This window comes from Arachis duranensis, chromosome 3 (assembly GCF_000817695.3).
Source record: "Arachis duranensis cultivar V14167 chromosome 3, aradu.V14167.gnm2.J7QH, whole genome shotgun sequence".
In the NCBI taxonomy this organism is placed as follows: Eukaryota; Viridiplantae; Streptophyta; class Magnoliopsida; order Fabales; family Fabaceae; genus Arachis; species Arachis duranensis.
This window is the reverse complement of record NC_029774.3, coordinates 24,799,096-24,822,497: the sequence shown is the minus strand read 5'-3', so window position 1 is coordinate 24,822,497 and position 23,402 is coordinate 24,799,096. Positions and strand designations below refer to the sequence as shown.

Sequence of the window (23,402 nt, the reverse complement as noted above, 5' to 3'; positions counted from 1 at the left end):
AAATAAAAAATTTAAATTAAATTTATTTATTTTATGTTCTTATTCATTATTTATTAAATAATTTAATATTTATTTTAGTCAAATCAAATAATTAGTATAATTAATTATTTATACTTAATGTTATTTATTTAGTAGTATAACTGAAACATATTGAAATATCAAAAATAAAACTAAAACTAAATATTAAGGATAAAATTAAAAAAATTATATTTACAATTTTATATTTTTTTAAATAAAAATAGAAAATAATATATTTATAAATAAATAAAAATTATTATTAAAAATTGAATATTCAGATAAAACAAAAATAAATTATAACTTGTAAAAACAATTTATAAGATTTGTTACACAAATATTAAAATGTATGAACCGTCGTGATATCAGTAAACACAAATACAAATCATACAATATAAACAAATATATAAAAGTAGAAATAAAATCTTCAAACTCAATCAATATAACAATAAATGAAAATTTTGTTATTTATCTACTAAACGCGGTAGTAAATACTGGACAAAATGAAATCATATTTTTATAAATATATTTATAGATAACTAAAAAATTAAAAACAAACACACTAAACAATGTAGAGTATCAATGGTAAAATATAATCTAAAAAAGTCACTTAAATTCAAAAAGAACATGTATGTGATGAATTATAATAAATTTATATATGAGGAGTAAAAATAAAATAAAAAATTTAAAAATAAAATAAAGAGAACAAATTAAAATAAGTAAAAGAAGGTAAAACAAATAATGTGTGAAATAAATAAAAAATGTATTGTAATAGAAGATTAATATAATCAATGAATATAACAGATAAAGGAAAAAAATTAAAATACGATCTCATTAAACAAATTTCAAGAAAAATTTTTTGAAGAATAACCTATTAATCAACTTTTATAAAAATATTATAACAAATTTAAAATGTCTTTAAAATAATTCTATTAATCAAAATATATAAAAATAATTGATATAAAATAAAATTATAAAAATATTTAGCAAAAGTATGATAGAAAAAAATAAAAATAAAGAAATTACAAATATTACACCCAAAACACAAAATAAAAAGAAAAAAGGGATAGAAAGCACATTCTAATTATATATAATTAAAATATATTGTTGAATTATTAAATTAAAAAAATTGAATTGATGTCTAAAATAATTACTAAAAATAATAAATTCTGATGAGTAAAAATAATAAATTAAACTAAAAAAATTTGAAAATATTATCTGAAAATATAAGAATCATAGAATATATAATATAGGAGTATATATACATTAACAACAAAATAAAATCGTACCATATAGAATTAGAATCCTTCAATATTTTTAAATAAATTAAATGAATTCATTTAAAAATAATAAATTTTCATTCATTACAATGATTAGTACCCGTTTTATTTACTGGACCGTACTAATAAAAGAACAATTAAAAAATATATGTGATCAGTTTAAATAATATATTTAAATATCTATTAATTAATACAAAATATAAACTCCTAAGATAATAAATTAAATTAAATAAATTCATTTATTTTATTGTCTTATATATTATTTATTAAATCATTTAATATTTATGTGGTTTAATGAATTAAACAAAATTTTAAATAATTTAATATCTATTCTAATTAAATTAAATATTTAATTAGTTATGATTGATGTAATTTAATGAATCAAATAAAATATTAAATGATGAAATATTATTTATTCTAATAAAATTAAATAAATATAATTAATTAGTTATAATTAATACAGTTGAATGAATCAAACACATTAAATTAAAAAATAATTTAACTAATTTGTCTCTTTAAACACACAGTTTAAAAATATTTATTTTTTAATAATTTTTATAAAATATTTCTTTTCATAATATTTTTAGCTTATGCTCTAAGGGCACGGTTAGCAGAGCCATCAAAAAATACTTAATTAGTTAATATAAATAATTAGTATACTTGATTTGGTTCAATAAATTAAAGGAAATAAATGTGAAAGGAAGAGATGAAGAAAAAGTGAACGAATAAAGATATGTAGTTATCAAAAGACAATAAAAAAAGTTTTTTTTATTTATTAATTATTAACTTATTATAATTAATTTCACACCATTTATTATGTATTATTCATCTTACAAATTAACACAATCAATTAGTTTAATTATAGATAATTAATTATAATTGATATAACTCATTTCACTATATTTTCTAAAAAAATATTTAAAAAGGCATGTTTTAATTTTTTGTTAAAGTAAAATAAAATAAAATATATAAATTGAATAGATATAAATCTAAAAATTATAAAATTTTATTAACAATTTAAATAATTAGTAACATAAAACTGAATTCAATGTCTATTTAAAATAATTACTTACATTCTATTCTTCTAATTATTAATAATTTAAATAAAATAATACACTATAACTTATTTTTTTATTTATTTTAAGTAATTACTAATATTTTATTTTTTAATTATTTTTTTATTTTATTTATCATTCATGCTTTCGATCAAATATATTAATAAACAAATAAACTAAATTAACTACCTCAATTATACTTGGACTATTTAATAATTCAACATAATCTTTTCAATTTGGGATTAATTACTAACCATAGAAAATAAAAAATTTAGAGTAATTTAGTATTATGAACATTAATTATGTATTGTGAAATAACCTAAAATCATAATGTAATTTATTTTTAAAAAAAAATCAAGCATTAATGTTAATTATGAAATAACCTAAAATTATAATGTATTTTATTTTAAAGAAACAATCAACCATTAACATCAATAAATAAAAACTATCATCAAAATGCTTTGATTAAAAATATGAGGAATTAATTACTATTCATTATTATTAATATATCGTATATATAAAGATTGTTGAATAGTTAAGATTTTTTTTGAAATAAATAGTAAAAAAATGTTATAAACTATATTCTTTCATAAATAACCCTTTTAAGTTGTACGTTATGTTTGGCATGATTTATTTGTATATCATTTAAATTGGCATTATTTTTATAACGATCATTTATTCTTAATAATTGTTAGAGTTTTTGATGCCTTACAATAATTATCTATAAAGAAGAAACATATATATTCTGAAAAAGTTATTAAATAAATTTATTCTTTTTACCCTATTTTTACATTAAAAATTTTTTTGTTCTATCCTTTTTTAACTATTATCATGTTATTATAATTGTTAAATAATATTGGAAAAAAATTTTAAAAATAAAAATAGCGATGACACTTCGGAATTAAACTTAAACGAATAAGATGATTCAATTAATTATACAAATAATAGTATATTTATAAATATTAATAATAAAAATAATCTCACTAATGTAAATGACCAACGCAATAATTATATGAAAAAATAAATAATTACATAATTGCATAATTTTTAAGATCCTATATGATTGAATTTAATGGACAAATTTAAAAATATCTATACGATAATGTTCTAATATTTTAACATACTGTAAATAATACTATAATTATATATATAATATTATAACTTTAAGTCAACTCCTTAAACACATGAAGTACACATGGTAAAAGAGAATATTACAAAACAAAATTATAGTAAGATTATTTAAAAATATCGTAAAAAAGACACATCTCTTTTGTTAATCAAAAGTTAGAAGGAAAAAAATATGCGCCTAATAATGAGCAACTAAAATAGACAAAAATCTTTAAAAAATATAAAAAAATGAAATGTATAAGTAGTAATAAAAGAAATAAAAATTAAATAAATTACAAAAATTGTATCCTAAACATAAGAGAAGGAGACAGAAAGAGAGAAAAGAGAAGGAATGAATAAAAAATACATTATAATTTTGTATAAATAAATGCCATTGAAAAAAATAAACTAATTAAATTAATTCATGTATTTTGTTATCATATATGTTATTTACTAAAATAATTTGCTCTAATAAAATCAAATCAAATAAGTAATATAATTAACTAAATTAATTAATTGATATAATTAATTGTGAGATTTAAATTTCTAATTAAATTAGTTAATTGATATCATTAATTAGTTATAATTGATTTAATTATATAATTAAAAAAATAAATCGAGAAACATTCTCAGAAACATGCCACGTCACCTCCATTATTAAGTATAAAAATCCAATTTTTATATAATAGAATAGATAGATGTCAAATATTTAATTAATTGATTGTGGCCATTAAATTTAGTTTGTGATTTAATTGAATGTGCTGTAAAATTTCAAGACCGTTAATGCTTTTAATGCTCTTGAGCCTTGGCATGTCATTATATAACATAACATAACGAGATATAACAGATTACGATACCCCTCATGTTGTGTCTGTTGTCACACTTTAAGTGCCTCCCCGATACCATTATATTCTTCCTATCTATCTAAGTAACCTTCTTCTTTTTCCTTTTTTATCTCAATTATAGTTGCTGATTGTTATGCTGTTTTCTATTTCTATTGGATTGGGGTCTTGCTCGTCTTTTCTTTGTCGTGCCTCCATATGAAACCAAATATGCAGCGAAAATAAAGAAAAATTTATGTTTACAGCATACTGTACTCTATCGGCGACCTTCATTTTAGCGACACCAACACCGCCACTCATCCTTAATTTGCAACACTTGGGGTTATCCGTTTTAGATGCGTATTCTGATTCACTCATTCCAAACACTCTTTGGAGAGCCTATACAGATGCACTTGCTCCACCCACCTCCAGTGTTAGGGGTAAGAATTTAAGAGATAGGGAGAGAATAGAAAATTTTTCAATTAAGAGCCAATAAAGAGAAGAGTGAATCCCAACTAGGGCTAAAGAAAAAAGGAATTAATTACTAAAATTATTCATTGTTGTTCCTGCGTAGTAAGCCGGGTTTGAGGTATAACTCATCCTGTTCAGGGATTGAGCTGGCCTTTGCCTGAGACAGATGAGGTATACGTCAACTTCAAGAGAAACGACGGCAGCAGACACCTGCAAAAGCACTCCGACGCTTAAATTAGTAAGAGTGGAAGATGAGTATAATGCAATTCAAAACGAATAGCGTACATTTTATATAGTTAGAATTTGGTATTTATAGAGTGTAATCCTCTGAAGAGAGGTTGAAATATTTTCCTGATCTTTCGATAACCACCTTAGCTTATTTCTAAGTGGGTTGTTATTGAGATTCTCTCTATACAAAGATAAGCCATGTTTGTTATTGTATTTGAATTATGATTTATAAGCATAGTTGGACTGGGTTATAAGCACCTTATTACAGTTTCCAAGCTTGACATGTGGTCTTTTTCAATACAACGGGTTGAGCTTCCGAGTTTTATGTGGACCTATAAATTAGAATATTGATAGTAATAGTAGTAGCCCCCAAACTCAACTTGTTGTATGTTGAAAAATGGTAGTCTTGCTTGGGAATAATTTGAGGTGAATAGTAAAGTAAAAAAAAAATTGAGAATGATTACAAATAATGGTTTAAATAATGAGATGAAGATTAGCCCCCAAGATTTACTTCATAATTTTGAGAATGAGATTTGCTGTTGCTTGCATTAGTGCACTTTTGGATAAACTCATAGTTGATTGTTTGTTAGATTGACTTTGACTTAGATGTGCCGGTTTGCTTTGACTGGTTTCGACTTATAAATGTCATTTTGTATGGAGTGGTTCTGACTTATAACTGCCGATTTGTTTGAAATGATTCCGACTTATAGGTGTCAGTTTGTTTGGAATGATTCAGACTTTTAATTGCGGATTTATTTGAAATGATTTTGACTATAGGTGTTGATTTGTTTGGAGTGAGTTGGACTTATAATTGCCGATTTGTTTCAAAATGATTCTGACTTATAGATGTCGGTTTGTTTGGAATGATTTGAACTTATAGTTGCTGATTAGTTTGAAATGAATCTGACTTATAACTACCGGTTTGTTGGATTGATACTGACTTATAACTGTCGATTTATTTTTGTATGCCAACATTAGTATTGGTTTGTCGTAGTTCCTCTTAGATAAGAGTTCTATTAGCTTTCAAGAATTGATATAGCAATAACAGAATAGAATATTATTAGTCATGGTCTCAGGGAGATTATAAAATGTAGAAAGATAATGATTGGTAGAGCATATATAATTGCTCTCGAACTAATTGATAACTGAGTTTGTTCTCGAATTGATAGAAAGCTGATTTTTGTTCTCTGATTGATTGATAGATTTTGAAGTTGAATGATTGTATCAAAGTATCACTTGTGTGAGTTTCACTTGAGCTTGAGTATCCGATCTTTATAGTTTGGTTGTTAGGGATAATAGAACATGATAAATAACTTGGTATCTTGTGCGTTTAAAAATCGAAGTGTAGTTCGATTTTGATTTGATCGTACTGGATGGCTTATAGATCAATTAGGGATAGTGATCAATGAGATTAATAGAAAAAATTGAAAATAGAAGAGTAAATATATTTTATAAAAATTGAAAATAGAAGAGTAAATATATTTTATTAATGAAAGAAGAAAACATCACCATGTTTCGACTTGTGAGCTTAGCTGAAATGCACCTTTAAGCCAATCTTATACATTGATTATGGAGTTGAGCTCTGTTAGAAGGTTCGAATTGTTCGAGTTATAGTCTGCATGGTGGTACTATTGTTGGAGTTATTTTTGGTAAGTTTGTTTATAGCACTGCCTGACTTTCTTCCGTTCGGCATGACTGTATTATCCTGTATACAAAACTTGGCATAGAAATGTACAGTAGAAACAGTGGTACCAGATATACTTAAAAAAGTTCTATCGAAAAAGAAACATAGACCGACAATTTACCAAGAAATATAGCGTGTCCAAGGTTAGTATATGAAATGGTAAGATACATAAAGTGAAGCGATTCAAGTATATAGAACAGTGTATGCCTTATAGAGGTAATGTTGTATTAAAAATTAAAGTAAAAGAATTATATAAGCATGTTAGGTTATGCGTACGCATTGTGTGACCGTGGTATAATGCTTTATCGATTTGATTTGTTGCGGTCATTCGCCTTTTGATTGTTTTTCGAGGTAATTTCGAATTTTTCTTTTTGTACAGAGGATTATAAACACATGTTTTGAATTCATCGGTTAAAGCTAAAGTTGAATTTCATTATTTCGAGAACAAATAATTGAAGAGAATGAGGACAAATATCTGTGAATAAAACAGCATGAGCTAACACTGAGTAGTCAAAAGGCGATTGACAAGGCCAATATTAATAATAGCAATAATAATCTAAATGGCAACGAGAGAAGTTCATTGTCAATTGGCTTAGATTGTTTGGATTATATATGATTCCACTCTTGGTTATATGTCAGAAATAATAAAATCAATTTATTTAATCAAATGCTTGCATAATTGTGCTAATTCAGAATTTCTAATCAAAACATGGGAACAAAAAATGTCTTATATGTAGCTAAAATTATGTATCATTAGACAATGTTACCAGAGAATTTGGCACAATTTGTTTTTTTTTTTGTTGATGAGTTTGGAGTGACTATTACCACGATCATTATTTCTGAGGTGTGGTCATCACCGCTGTCACCGTTACCAAAACTTCTCTGGTCCTCTTCATCACCTTGTTCGTTTTGGTTTACAAGTTCAGTTAACCTTCGAATTTATGCTTTTAGTAATTCTTTGATCACTAATAGTTCGGCTATAGTAGGAGGAGAAGGTGAATTGTTTTGCTTTTTTGCCATTAGTTATAACCTACAAAACAGGATAAATAATCGGACAGAAAAAATAATAGTGGCGTTAAGTAGACTCGGCCACATGGTGGGTGCCAAATGTTTCTACGTAATAAGTCGGATTTGAGGTATAACTTGTTTTGTTCAAGGATTGAGCTTGTCTTTACGTGAGACGAATGAGGTATACGTCACCTGCAAGAGAAATGGCGATGGCAGGCACCCACAAAACACTCTGATGCCCAAGTTAGGAAGAGTAGAAGATGAGTATAATGCAATTCAAAATTAATAGCGTACTTTTTACATAGTTAGGGTTTAGTATTTATAAAGTGTAATCCTCTGCAGAAAAGTTAAGATATTTGTTTTATCTTTCAGTCACTATCTTAATTTATTTCTGAGTGGGTTACTATTAACGAGATTCTCTCTAACAAAAGATAAGCCACATTTATTATTGTATTTAAATTTCGATTTATAAACATAGTTGGATTGAGTTAGATTAATTACAAATTATATTCTTATTATACCTATTTATAGTAAATTAATTACTAGTAAAACTATCTTAATTAGACCTTGAACTTCTTCTTTACTCTTAAGATTAACTTCCCATCAACAACAACCTTGCCTATAAGTTGTAAAAAAAATAAAAAATTCTAATTACAATTAAAAAAACATTTAAATCTAAAAATAATATTTTCTATTTTATTTTTATTCTACTACTACAAAAAACAAAATTACCACTAGAATTTCATTGATAAAATTTTATTCCATCAATCTAAAACAAATAAAATATATTTGATGAATAAATCTTTTTTTTTTTGGTCGGTGGATTGGACCAACCCCCAATCCTAGGTACACAACACACTCACACACTCCTCACATATTTATCACATTTTTTTCTCAATTGCATCCTCTAGAATTTGAACCCTAGACCTTGAGGTGGGGAGGGGGGAGAAATGCCACTAGAGTCAAGGCTCATTGGCGATGAATATATTTGATGAATAAATCTTTTTTTTTTTGGTCGGTGGATTGGACCAACCCCCAATCCTAGGTACACAACACACCCACACACTTCTCACATATTTATCACATTTTTTCCTCAATTGCATCCTCTAGAATTTGAACCCTAGACCTTGAGGTGGGGAGGGGGGAGAAATGCCACTAGAGTCAAGGCTCATTGGCGATGAATATATTTGATGAATAAATCTTTTTTTTTTTGGTCGGTGGATTGGACCAACCCCCAATCCTAGGTACACAACACACCCACACACTCCTCACATATTTATCACATTTTTTTCTCAATTGCATCCTCTAGAATTTGAACCCTAGACCTTGAGGTGGAGAGGGGGAAAAATGTCACTAGAGTCAAGGCTCATTGGCGATGAATAAATCTAAAATTAGGTCTTAGTTTGTCAGACTAAAAACTACTACTGAAAATAAAAAATCTAAAATTGGTCCAAAAGAACTATAATTCTCAAAATTGGGCTTGAATTAAATGGATCACCTATCCTCTTCTTATTTTGGGCTTCATTAGGTTTCGGGCCAATGCAACACCAAACTCAATTGACCCAACTCCTCTCTCCTTCCCAGGGAAGGAATCTCCAGCGGCTCCTTCTCCTCCACTGTCCTACAGCTGCTGCCCTCCACCCATGTCCAACCCTTGCTGCCCTAGGATTGATGTTGCCGTCCAAGACCAGCACGCCCCCAACCCTGCGTGCAGCGGCCGCCTTTCGGGCATACCCGTCACAGACCCGAGTCCACTTTCACGGTCCCAAGGAAATACGGCGGCCATGAGTGGTGCTGGCTTCGCCATGATTGAGGGAACTCGACGGCACAGACCCCTGCCTTTTACCGTCGCCGCTCTGTCTTCCATCGTCGCTGCTCCGTCAACCCGGAACTTCGCGAGCATTTGCTCTCCCTTCGCGGAGGCGCCGTCCTCGGCGACGCCTCCCCTGTTTAGCTCTGCAGCGTCGTCGGTGCCGGGCAAGACCACCGCGTGCGAGTTCAGATGCGGTGGCTTTGGTGGTGGTCGCGTCGCCTTCACCTCTGCCGGTTCTTGGTTTGCGTCCTCCACCTTCTCCGTCGCGACGGCGCCGTCTTCGGCGCCGCTTCTGGCAGTGAGTTTCCCGTCTCCGTTGCCCAGAGTGGTGCCATTCACTGCTCGTCCATCAACATCGTCACTGTCAATCGCGATCGCGGTAGATATATCTTCTGAATCTTCTACTTGTTGAATTGATTGTGTTGTCATATCCTGAATTGTGATTGATGATGCTGGAACTGGACATTGAAATTTTGATTGAATTTCTGGATCTGAGATTTGAAATTCTGCTTGAGCTGTTGATTCTGTGGATGAATTTTTTTGGATCTGGATATGGTGTTGATATGGTAATTTTGGCTTTGAAATTTCTGGAAAAGGATTTTTCCATCTTTCTTCATAAAATTTTGCTAAATAAAATGCATCCAAAGAGATTTAGGATTGTCAAATATAATTTCTATATGGATATGTGTTTAATCCATTGAGAAAATTCTTCAATATTTCCGCGACGTTAAATATAAGATAAAAAGGCAGTAAAATACTCAACTACACTTCCAATTTGTTCCATTGGAGGTGAGATCACCAAACCACCATGAAAATGGAGAATGGTGGCCAATGAAAGCACCAAATGTTAGGGATAAGAATCTAAGAGATAGGGAGAGAATAGAAAATTTTCCCAATTAAGGGCCAATAGAGAGAAGAGAGAGTTGAGAGAATCCCAATTAGGGCCAAAGAAGAAAGGAATCAATCACTGAAATCATTCATTGCTAGTTACATTCTTACTATACCTATTTATAGTAAATCAATTACTAGTAAAACTATCTTAATTGGATCTTAGGCCTCGTTTTTACTCATAACAAACAGCTACCCTTCCACAATCATTTTTTCCCCAATCTATTATCAATTCGATTTCACCATTCTTGGCTCCGCATTCCACTTTTTTGTATTGTTACATTTGTATATTTGGATTGAGTCATGTCAGTGTGATCTTATTGCCCTTGGCGATGCTTTATTATTGTTATTATTATTATTGTTATTTACTCATTCATGGACAGGGAGCTTACTTATTCCTGTTCATGGCTGCATTAAGCCTGCCATTTTGACAAAGTTCAGCAACATTTATCACCATTTTTTATGTTATTATAATTATAATCCAACTGTCGATGAGGCTTGACATAGTTTGTAACATTGAACTGGATGTAGACAATTTCCATTCTATTTTGTGTGCTTCTTGTTACAAGTTGTTGTAAAGGAAATAGTTAAGATAGGAGGGGGAAGGAAAAACAAAATTTCATTGTTTACCCATTTTTTTTATTATTTCTTTTTCACAAATTCATATTATAGGAACTTAAAATAGAAGCCAATCAGGCCATTATAATTAGAAAATAGGTTTAGTTATATCGAACTCACCAAGAGACTAATTTATTTATGCCTATAATCAGGCGAAGTTTAAATCAACCTTATCTACAGAATCACTTCTTACTAGTGAAGAGGCTGTAATAGCTGCTGCTGCTTATGAAGCTGTTGCTCTTGCTAAAGCTGCTGTGAAGGTTGCAAAGGATGCAGCCCTGCTAGTTAAAAAGAAACCCTCGGCAGAACCAGCATTTAGATCGCATGTATCTTCCAAATCTGATAATTTACTTCTGAAGTGGGTTCAACGTATGGAAACAGGAGATGACATAGCAAGACGTCCCATTGACTCTGGAGCACAAACAGTGGAAGATGTAAACATAGTGGATAGTGATGAGGAGTCTGATAATGTGGAGCCTACCTATGAGGAACTTGAGCTTCTGCAGGAACAGCTTTCAGATAGTATAGCCGTAAGATCTAGGCGCCAAATAGAAAGAAAAGCTAGAAGAGAGAGGGTGGCAGAGAAGACTGCCACAAATATTGTTTCTTTCAAGTCTGGTTCCCCCAGCAGGAGAAAGCGTGTTCCCGTTCAAGAAGTAGACTATTCCGATCCACTTCGTTACTTGAGAACAACAACCAGCACTACTAGGCTTCTTACATCAACTGAAGAAGTTCAACTGTCTGAAGGAATTCAGGTGAGAATCTCATGTTAGTGGTTATGCACTATTTTTATACTACACTCGCGTGGCAACCATGGTTTCATGCATTTTATTTTTAATATGCTCCAAATATGTTATATAGTCTCCATAAAATGCATGCTGATTTTATGATTCATCAATAAATTTTATGCCAATTTTAAGATATATCAAGTTATGCAAGTCTCATCCGTTAGGTTTGCGGCTATTCACTTAATCTTACTTCCTGTTTAGCTGACCATTTTTGTTTTTTGTTTTAAGAATCATCAGAGTCAGAAAAGGAATGCAATATTACAATGAAATTAGAAATAATATACTTATGCAGATTATTATTCAAAGAATTTATATTTTAGGAGATTTTAATCCTTTAAGTTATAAAATTGCCATCAAGTACCCCCCTCCCCCCCAAAAAAAAAGAAAAAAAAGAATAACTGTCTTCAAAGTTTCTTTCTGATAATGCAGTGAAGTTTATAATATTCTTTTTGTCGCCTAAATTATCTGGCCCCTACTGCGAATATGATTCAGGACCTACTAAAGCTTGAAAAGCTCCGGGAGGAAGTTGCAGAAAGATGTGGTGGGCAACCCACATTTGCTCAATGGGCTGCAGTAGCTGGAGTAGATCAGAAGACCCTGAGGAAACGTCTTAATCATGGGAAATTTTGCAAAGACAAAATGATTAAAAGCAATATACGGCTTGTGATATCAATTGCTAAGAATTATCAAGGAGCTGGGATGAACCTGGAGGATCTTGTCCAGGTATATTACCGATTCTACAGTTTTCGGTTAAACACATTGTAGCTATGACGAACATGATGACCTTATTGTTTCAGTAATCAACTATATAATTCCCATTGATTACAGGAAGGATGCCGAGGCCTTGTGAGAGGTGCAGAGAAGTTTGACGCTTCCAAGGGTTTTAAGTTCTCCACATATGCTCATTGGTGGATTAAACAGGCAGTTCGAAAGTCGCTTTCTGATCAGTCAAGGACCATTCGCCTACCTGTGAGCATTATACTTATCTTTGGTTATCTTCTTTCTGACTATGCGTGTTACAGTGAAAGAAACTGCAAAGTTGAAATAGATCTAATGTCTATGATCGTCTGTATCATTGCATTGTTTTTTGTTTCGACAGTTCCACATGGTGGAGGCAACTTACAGAGTGAAAGAGGCAAGAAAACAATTTTTTAGTGAAAATGGAAGAAACCCCAATGATGAAGAAGTTGCTGCAGCAACTGGACTGTCAATGAAGAGGCTTGGTGCTGTACTCTTGACCCCAAAAGCTCCCAGATCTCTAGAGCAGAAGATTGGGATCAACCAGAATTTGAAGCCTTCGGTCTGTCCTAAACTTATTAAAATTTATTATGCTTGATGGAAAAGGACTTGTCTATGTGAGTTCATTTTACTGATATGATGACGGATTTGTGTTTTTGACCAGGAAGTGATCGCTCATCCTGATGCTGAAACAGCTGAGGAACAGCTCATCAAACAAATGATGAAGAAGGACCTCGAGATGGTGCTGGAAAGTCTTAATCCCAGAGAGCAACAGGTCATAAGATGGAGATTTGGTATGGATGATGGAAGGATGAAGACATTGCAAGAGATAGGGGAAATGATGGGCGTGAGTAGGGAGAGAGTCAGGCAAATTGAGTCTGTTGCTTTTAGGAAACTTAGGAACAAGAAGAGGACCAAGCATTTCCAGCAGTATTTGGTTTCATCATAATCCTACCAAATATAGAAAAAAAATATATATATGTATGTTCTCATTGTTACAGCGGAGACAGAGAGTTAGGCTTATTTGATGCTGGTGAGGGTGCGGTCCATTCTCCCTTTTGCATATTTGTTTGTATCATTGTATGTACGTTCTTCCTCCTTTTTATTTTCGTTTTCATCTTTTACCTTCTTCCTCTCCAAAATAGGAAACAGAACGTTATTGGTATACCACTCGGAAATGGATGTACACACAAGGGAATAACTGTGGATTTATTATTACTAGTCAACCAATTTTTTATCAGACGTTGAAGTGAGCTCTCTGCCCCTTCATTTCCTGACGAAGATAAATAGATAATTCCCCAGACAAGAATATCCTGTTAACCGTTGTATAAATTATTCACAAATCACATTTGCAGATATGCTGCATGAATAATTCAACTACTTATACCACTATCGTTCGTAATAAACATATTTTGGAGTTGTATAGTCAGTATATTTCTAAAATTACTTTTAATTATATTTATTTGCATCAGTTGTATAAGTAAAGTAACTCCACAAATTAATTGTTCATGCAGTATTTGTGAAATTATTCTTTTTTTTTTTTTTATACTGATTTCTGATCTGTAAATGCAGGTGCCATAGTTTTTTGTTTTATTTTTTGGGTCTTAGAGGCCTAGAGGGTTGTTACTTGTTATTTGTTGAAGTTCTGGTATGGCAACTTTTGCTAGGGCTTATAATATTAAGTAAAAAAAATATTTAATTATTTTGTTGATTTTTATAGTTTTACCAAATTTATAATTAAATTTTTATATTTTATTTTTTTAAATTAGGTTTTTAATTTACATTATTTTTAATTTGATAAAATTATAGGAACTAATGATATAATTAAACCTAAAAAAATTACAAATCAAATTGCTTAAACATGATAAATATTTCAAATATAAGTAATTAAGAACGAATAAAGTAAACACACTAAGCACTAACAATTACATCCGGTAGACAGCTAATTATTATTAGGTGAATTTTATGATGTCTTCTTTAACATATGGTAAAATTTAAATATTTAATAATTATTTATTATTATATTTTAAAATTAAATATTAATTTTTAATTATTTTTAATAAGTAAACAAATATTTTTAAGCATTTATTATTAATTCGGGTCAGAAGAATAGTGTAATATTTGAAAATGGGGTTAGAATGGTATAATACACACGTATGAGTTTAAAAGTAATATCCTGTAATCAGTTAAAAGATATAATTACTAAGATAGAAATTGGAATCAGAATTTTATTCAAGGATTATTTTCTTAAGACGTTGCAAACATGATTTTGTCAGTTAAAATTCAGCAGAATAGGGACAAATTGCAATGGGATTTGAACAAATCCAAGCAATCAATATGATACAGCTTCAGGTTACAGAATTGACTATTTATTTTACCATCCGTCTCTGGAGCTTTGCCCTAATTATATGCAGCAGAAAAAAGCCGTGGATTGATCTATGGAAGTTGAACTTGCCTCACAAAATTAAGCTATTTATTTGGAAAGCTCTCCATGGCCGGCTTCCGGTGCTTGCTCAGATTCATCACAACATCCCATCTATATCACCAATATGTCCCTGCTGTCATGAAGCAACCGAAACAGTCACTTATTGTTTGATCGATTGCTCTAGAATTAAAGATGTATGGTCTCAGAGTTATCTTCGTGACTGTCTTCCTCCTCAGAGTCCTAACGACTTTTGGACATGGTGGATTGCATCAACAGAGATGCTTAATCCATTGAAGAATGCTGACCGTAATCTTTAATTGCTTGCCATCATTTGTTGGAATTGCTGGAAAGCTCGCAACCAGTTGATTTTTGAAGGTTCTACTTCAATGCCGTTTGCCATTCTAGCAAGCTCTGTCAAGTTGCTCCGTGAAATCCAAAGAACTCCCAGTTTAGGCCATCATCTCCATGAGGCAAGCTCTTAGTTGCATCCAATTTGATTTATCATTCTTTCTTCTTTAAAATTTTTCTTCGTTTTTCGACCACGCACCGTTGGATGAATACCTTCAATGTAGTGTTTTTGGGAAATTTCCACTTTTCATTATGTTGTCCTGCTTTTGGACATATTTTTATTTTATTTTTCAATAATTAATGAAATATAACCTACTATGGAAAAAAAATAATCCTATAATCAGTTAAAAAATTTATTATTAATTCGGACCAGAAGAATAGTGTAATATTTGAAAATGGGGTTAGAATGGTATAATACACACATATGAGTTTAAAAGTAATATCCTGTAATCAGTTAAAAATTTATATGCATGAAAAATCATGATTCACAGTTTTTTATTTAAAAACGATTTTTTTTATTTTTAAAAAAATAAATAAATGAAAAATGCTACTTATTATTTTTATCTTTTCTTGACAATGTCCATATTTATTAGCCATAGCATATACTTGTATAATCTGTTATAATTTAACAAGTTAGTTAGGACTGAATTAGGTATACTAATTAGCTAGACTAGACACAGAGTTAGTTAGACTATTACGTTGTATATCCACAATTGAGTAAGCTAATTCACTTATTGATCCTCTTACAATCAATAACAGCTAAGTCTATTGTCTTACACTCTTTACATCTTGACCCTTTTACAATCAATAACAACTAAGTCCATTCTCTCACACTCTTCACAATATTCAACATGGTATCAGAAACATTTTTTTTCCTTGAACCCTCCATCCTTCTCTTCTTTCTCTCTTTTCTCTTCCTCTTTTCTTGACTCACACAACTGAGCTTGATGAGAATGCACGTATTTCACCTCTATTCTTGGTAAAAACAGCGATTCCGATCAACAAGACTTAGAAAGAAGCGTCTCCTTTTTTTTCTTCTCCTAATTTCACCAACCATGGCGCAGCTAGCTTCATCTTTATCTACGGTTTTTTTAGCTTCATCAATGGCTGTAAATCCTTATAACCTCTCTCCCGCTAATCAACCAAGTTTGATTTTGGTCACTCAACAACTCGCTGAGGACAACTATCATTCTTGGAGCCATGCGATGCAGAAAGCTCTCAATGCCAAACGTAAGCTTGGCTTCAACACTGGATTGGTGCCTAAACCAGATCCAACCACTGAACCAGAGAAATTTGAGAATTGGCAGTACGTGAATGACGTAATAAGCACATAGATTTTGAATTCTATTTCAAAAGAAATTGCTACCTCTCTTTTATACGCAGATTCTACAGCAGAGTTGTGGAACGATTTGAAGGAGCGTTTTCAATATGGAAATGGCCCTCGCATGTTTGAATTAAAGCACGAATTGATGCAGAAAGCCCTCAATGCCAAACGCAAGCTTGGCTTCAACACTAGATCGGTGCCTAAACCAGATCCAACCACTGAATCAAAGAAATTTGAGGACTGGCAGTGCGTGAATGACGTAATAAGCACATGAATTTTGAATTCTATTTCAAAAGAAATTGCTACCTCTCTCGTATACACAAATTTTGCAGCAGAGTTGTGGAACGATTTGAAGGAGCATTTTCAATATGGAAATGGCCCTCGCATGTTCGAATTGAAGCACAACTTGATGAATCTTCGACAAGGTGCCATGTTTGTGTCACAATACTTCACAAGAATCAAGGTTCTTTGGGAAGAATTGAACTCATATCGCCTGGTGCAATGCAATTGCGGTGATGCGCGCGCCATGCAAGAGTTTCTTCAAGTTGAGTATATTCACTGTTTCCTCATGGGATTGCATGAATCATTTTCAGAGATTTTCAGGCAAATCTTGCTCTTGGAACCTCTTCCCACAATTAACAAATTACTTTCTCTTATAACACAAAAGCATGGAAAATGCAGAACAAGCAACAATAGCACCACAAAATAAAAGTCCAAAATAAGGGCACAAGGTATCCAATATTACACAACGAAATTGTTCAAATCAAGACCCACAGGTCGGGTCATCAAAATAGAAAAGTAAAAGAAATAAGGAAATATCACCAGAGGGAATAACCTCCTCTGGTTTCAAAATTTGGATAATCTCTTCATTCTGCACAACCTCCTCAGTAGAAGTCGGGTGAGAAATCTCCTCGGCAACTGAAGAAGAAGCTTTGAGACTCTGAGGAGTTGGAGCATTCTCATTGTCTTCTAGAATTAAGACAATCTCTCCGTTGAACACAAACTTGTCTGGTTCAATGGCAAAAATGTCAACCCCGAGGGCGATCACTTGAAATTGAGCTTTTAAATTTTTCACAAGGGCATCCATTTCCTGTCCAATAGAGCCCTCTAGCACATCATGATCAAACCTTAAATCCTCTAACTAGGACACCAACTCAAGCTTCTCCCCATAAATTTGGGTATAGGTCTCCTCTGCCTTTTTCTTCAAAGCTTCTGCCTTATCAAGTTTGGCATCAGAGTCCTTCACCATATTCCTCAGCATTGCGATGTCTGACTTGAAGGCATTCCTTTCAGCCTCCCATGCCGTCTTGGTCTTCTTTAGCTCATCCACCTCTCTTCTAAGGTCGGACACCTCCTTTTGAATGGCGTTTAGAGGAGTTTGGTGAAGCTTTTTAAGAAAAGCAGTACAAATCCCAGCAGTATGAATGCTCCCTTTTGCCACCATGCCAATATTTTTCTCTAGAGAGACACAATCCATGGCAATAGAGCTCCCAAAAAGGATGTACTCCTCACTAAAGGAAATGGTGTTAAAATCTTTGTCGTAAACATTACCGTATTTGTTGGAGGGAGCCTTGTGCTTGTAAGGTGAACCCGAGTCCGATTCCTTTCCCGTGTCCAAAAAGTGAGGGACAAGAGGAATAAATCGGATAGTAGAACCCTTGGGAGGAGGAGAAGCTTGAGCAAGTTGTTTAGGTTGAGAAGAGGTCGAACCTTGTCCAGGAGAAGAGGAGGGAGTTTCAGCCAACTTCCCAAACTCTTTGAGTTGGACTTGCTGAGCTACGACATTCTTCTTGGCTTGGTGAATTTATTGTAATGAGCCAAACCACTAGTCATTTTTTTTTACAAAAAGAAAGAAAAGATTTGAGTAACAAGGTAAGCATACCACAAGTTAACTTGGCTTGGAAGTCAGAAATTTCTTTATATCTAAGCCATGAAAGTTTACTATGCTCCAACTCTCATGAAAGGTACTATGCTCCAACTCTTTCAAATCCTCAAAATTGTATTTTACAACCATGAAAACCTCTTCCCAATACAAACAAAACATATATTGTCCCATCTTATTCCTATAAAAAGGTCAGGTACCACTAGTCAATTTATACATTTTTGCCCTAAATAGCTTAGAAAGAAGCCCAATATTGTTTCTTCGAGCTAAAGGGCTTGGTCAGTTGAAAAAAGGTAAAAGAAAACCTTAAAGAAAATAGGGAGTTCAAGCTCATGACAAACTAGTTAGTACACTTTCATAAAATCCCGAGAATTCGGGTGAAGTTGGATAGGAGAAACTTTAGAGGTCAAAAGGATATCCATATCAAAATTAGAAAAAAGAATCGTAACAGCCAACCTAGTGAAAAGACATTCATATATGAATAAGAAATTTTCACCCGACGTGTCATTTCGGGCATAACAAATTTGTTCTTCAGGATCTGGGGCCTCGAAGTCATAATTGGCCTCATCTTCTCTTTTCCTACAAATTCGATGTTTACTTCGGAATTCCTCTAACATCTCTCTATCCACTACTGACATGGAAGATAAAATTGTACTATCTACCCAATCTTAGTCAGCGGGAGTGTTAGAAGGCATGATGTACACTACAGATCGAGACATAAAGAATATCTTCAAAAAGAAAATGTTACCAAGTTACTACACACAAACAAGATGGTCAATTGCAAAGGTCTACAAAGATAAAAAAAAAATGCAAATGTTCAGACACAGATAAAACTTACATCGTCAACCAACACCATTGAATAGAATACATGACTATGGTCCACAAGAATCTCAAATGGCACCATCATCGAGCCAATGTAACACCTTCTACCACACAGAGCTTTACGCTTAAATTGTAAATCAATGGTGGCGAGGCATTACTACATTTATTCTTAGAGATACATATATAATTATAGAAGAATAATATTAATACTAGGAGTCCATAAAGAAAACTCGAATATCGTTAGCCGTCAAATACTCACGAACATGCTAAAACTATAGAGCGAGCATATACAAAAGCAGAAATATCGGAAGTTTAATAAGAAGGTACATAATAAAGTATATACACAATAGTTACTAGTCTTGACTCGTAAAGAAAGGCTAGCTAGAATATTACATCACTAGAGGCAATAAAAAATAATAAACCTCTCTCTCCAATAAAAATTCTCTAAGAGGAATTAAAGTCATATACAATACAATATCAAAATAGGAAGAGAACTCTAGTCTCAAAATAAAATCTCAGAAGTAATCCTTTTCACTTCAGCACCTGAATCCTGCACTCTCACCGAGGTGCATGGCGATCCATATCTGAAAAATAAGATAACAACAACGGGTGAGAATCCGAAGGTTTCCAGTAGGGTAATTGTTCTATATAATGACTACATAAAGAAATATGAACCCTCTAGGCAATCCTAATCTCAAAACTTTACAGGATTCCAAAGCCTAAGATTTTTAACTAAATCGTTTAAAAGGAACCTCTACTGTGTACTATAACTCTGATTACAATTTAGTTACCTCTATTACTTGTCAATTCATTAGTTAAGTCCTTATTATGATAATTCACTTAAAGTTACCAGCTGAGAACTCTAAAATAAACAATTCACTTATTGACATTAAACCAATACCGCCATAATACATTCCTCATTAATTGATCATCTCAATATGTAAAGTTAACCAAATACATCAAACCTAGCCGCAATCCAGTTTATCAACCAAAACCATAATCTCATCTTGTCTCATTATTTTTGGCGAAAAAAACACAAGCAAGACATCCAAAATCAATTACAACAAGGTACAAATAATTCAAGTAGTACAAGTAGCAAATAAATAGATTAACAAGTAGGCAAACCAAGCAATTATGCACATCCAAATAAATCAAACAAATGCATATGATGCATGTCTGTCCTACTGGCCATGAGCTCGCATGTTAGTTATACGGCCAAACTTGACACATCGGGTAGCTATCCCAGACATCATATCTCTGTTGCGCATCCTCAGGGGGAATACAAGGGAAGACGTTTGTCCTACCACCTTCTGTTGGAGGTATCACCAGGGAAAATAAATCGAGGAAAAGTGTCCTACCACCTTCCCTTGTGAGGTCGTGTCATATAAAACGAAGGAGAGTCTCTTTCCACCTTGAAACTAGAGAGAATGTGGGAGAATAAAATCGAGGGAGAGTTCCTTACTGTCTTTCTCACATCCACACCGCAGCACTGAGCAAGCGGGACAAAATTACCATCCTTGCCAGGCTCAGGTGCCTCATTAACAATACAAGTGAGACAAAACCTCTGTTCTTGCCAATTCAGTTGGTATATCGTAATCATAATCATAAGTTATCATCCATCATAACTCCATTTGTTATTAACGTAACTAATATCATCAATCCGTGAGCAGGACAAAGCCACCGTCCTCACTGTGTACGGAATGAATCACCATCTCCACAACATTTATATCTCATTTAACAAGTCTTTATCAGAGAGTGATTCAATAAAATTCATTATACCCACCCCTAATACATTCATAGCCTTTAAAATAGTTATTAGACTCCATATAGAGATTACAGATGGGTACAGGATTGTCGGAAGGGTTTAATAGTTCAAAATCAGCATTTAATAAAATTCAAGGGAATTGAGCGTACACAGGCGTCGTGCATACGCGCCGAACCCAACACTAGTTTTTGAGGATCCACAAATGATGGGTATGCAGGCATCATGCATACGCACGGATCTGCCATCATGTGTATGCAGCCATCGTGTGTACGCACAAAACCAGGCACTACTGCATAATCTGCAGAATTCAATTTCAACCACCAAAATTCAAATGATCATAATTTTTAGTACAAAATTTTTTTTGCTTCTATTTTTTGAAGACAACAAAATAGACATCCCCAATTTTATTTTAACTTAAGTTTTATTAATTTTTAAGTACCGAGTGCCAAGTTATGACCCTCTAAAGTTGGGCTAAAAATCTGTCATAGTGCAGAATTTTTTGCTCCACTTGAAAAAAATTTACGCTAAATTTGCATCCGTTATATACCAACCTAGCAAATCCAAGCTTAGGCCACTACTCATAAATTTCGCTCTTGTTTTCACCTAGCTCTTCACTACATAACTCATCTAAATCTCAAATCTCATCTCATCCTTAATCTTACCGCTCATAAAACTTTTCCAAACAATCAACAATATTCACCCTAAATTCAGTTTCACATATTCATCATAAAAACTCTAATTTCAACAATTGCCACAACCAATCAATACATCCCAAGTAATAGGAACTCAATCAATCAAGGCCTCCGACCATTTTAATTCAACATACAATATCATCCAATACCACATTCATCAAAATTCATTCTCAACAATCTAGACAATCAACCACCACCAATCTCAATTCTAATGAAATGGCAAATAACCATCACAACTCTTATTTTTAATAATCTAGGCAATTTAATACAACAATAATATTATCCAAAATCGAAACCCATTTATAAACCACTATTTTATGGTTTATCTTATACTCAATTGAGTGGTTTTTATCAATTCTTTACACACTTATTCATATGATTTGCATGAGTTTACATTTTTCCTTCCTGATTTTGTGCTATGATTGAAAATATGCTTCTTTGGCTTTTATTTTCCTATGTTTAAATCCTTTCTTATTACCATTCGATGCCTTGATATGTGCGTTAAGTGATTTCAGGGATTATAGGGCAGGAATGGCTTGGAGGATAGAGAGGAAGCATGCAAAAGTGGAAGGAATACAAGAAGTTGAACAAATTGCTAAGCTGCCCAGCCTGACCTCTTTGCATTCAAATGGTGATAACTTGAGCTACAGAAGTCCAAATGAGATGGTTCCAGTTGCGTTGGAAAGCTAACGTCCGGGGTTTCGCAACGATATATAATTTACTATAGTTGCCTCAAAGCCAGACGACACGAATGGGTAGATCACGCGGACGCGTGACCTGGCAAAAACCCAATCCATGCTAACGCGTAGACGACGCTTCCGCGCCACTTTCCCGCGACTTGTATTTTTGACCCAGTTTTCGGCCCAGAAAACACAGATTAGAGGCTATAAAGTGGGGATGCATCCATTCATTAAGATGTCTTCCATTATTCACTTTTCATAATTTAGATGTAGTTTTTAGAGAGAGATGTTCTCTCCTCTCTCTTAGGATTTAGGATTAAGATTCCTCTTAAAGGAATTAGGATTTCATCTTTTTCAATTACAGGTTCAATGTTCCTTTTATTTATTTTTCCAATTTAATTTATGAACTTTTCTATGTTAAGATTTGAATGTTCTATTTAATATAATTTGAGGTATTTTCAGATATATGATTTTAATTTAGCTTTCTACATTCTTGGTTTTGGTTGATTAATTGGTGACTCTTGAGTTGTCAAACTCATCGTGAATGATAATTGTTATCTTTTCTGATTGATTTAAATTCCCATAACTCTAGTCTTTCCTTAGGAGTTGACTAGGACTTTAGGTGTTAAATTGATTTGTCCACTTGACTTACCTTCATAGTTAGAGGTTGACTTAGTGAGAGCAAAATATAATTCTCATCATCATTGATAAGGATAACTAGGATAGGACTTCTAGTTTTCATACCTTGCCAAGAGTTTTATTAGTTATTAATTTATTAATTCCTGCAATTTATTTCTCTTATTCAAACCTTTTTAAATCCTAAAAATACTGTTTTCCATAACCAATAATAAATCATACTTCCCTGCAATTCCTTGAGAAGACGACCTGAGGTTTGAATACTTCAGTTTATAAATTTTATTTTGTTACTTGTGACAACCAAATGTTTGTAC

General features: G+C 32.3%; 1 protein-coding gene across 1 annotated transcript; it reads left to right on the top strand.

Moving 5' to 3' along the window:
• The first annotated feature begins 9,209 nt into the window (after positions 1-9,209).
• Positions 9,210-13,763, top strand: LOC107478025 (RNA polymerase sigma factor sigB). Its single transcript, XM_016098131.3, has 6 exons — positions 9,210-9,861; positions 11,141-11,743; positions 12,269-12,499; positions 12,605-12,745; positions 12,876-13,076; positions 13,179-13,763. The coding sequence occupies exons 1-6, from the start codon at positions 9,313-9,315 to the stop codon at positions 13,461-13,463; spliced, it is 2,010 nt and encodes a 669-aa protein (XP_015953617.1). The 5' UTR covers positions 9,210-9,312; the 3' UTR covers positions 13,464-13,763.
• The last annotated feature ends 9,639 nt before the right edge of the window (positions 13,764-23,402 follow it).

Excerpts from the sequence above, each read along its gene's own strand:
- LOC107478025 (XM_016098131.3), top strand. The coding sequence starts at position 9,313 with ATGTCCAACCCTTGCTGCCCTAGGATTGATGTTGCCGTCCAAGACCAG. Across the intron at positions 9,862-11,140 it reads CACTGTCAATCGCGATCGCG|GCGAAGTTTAAATCAACCTT; the intron begins GTAGATATATCT and ends GCCTATAATCAG. Across the intron at positions 12,746-12,875 it reads CAAGGACCATTCGCCTACCT|TTCCACATGGTGGAGGCAAC; the intron begins GTGAGCATTATA and ends TTGTTTCGACAG.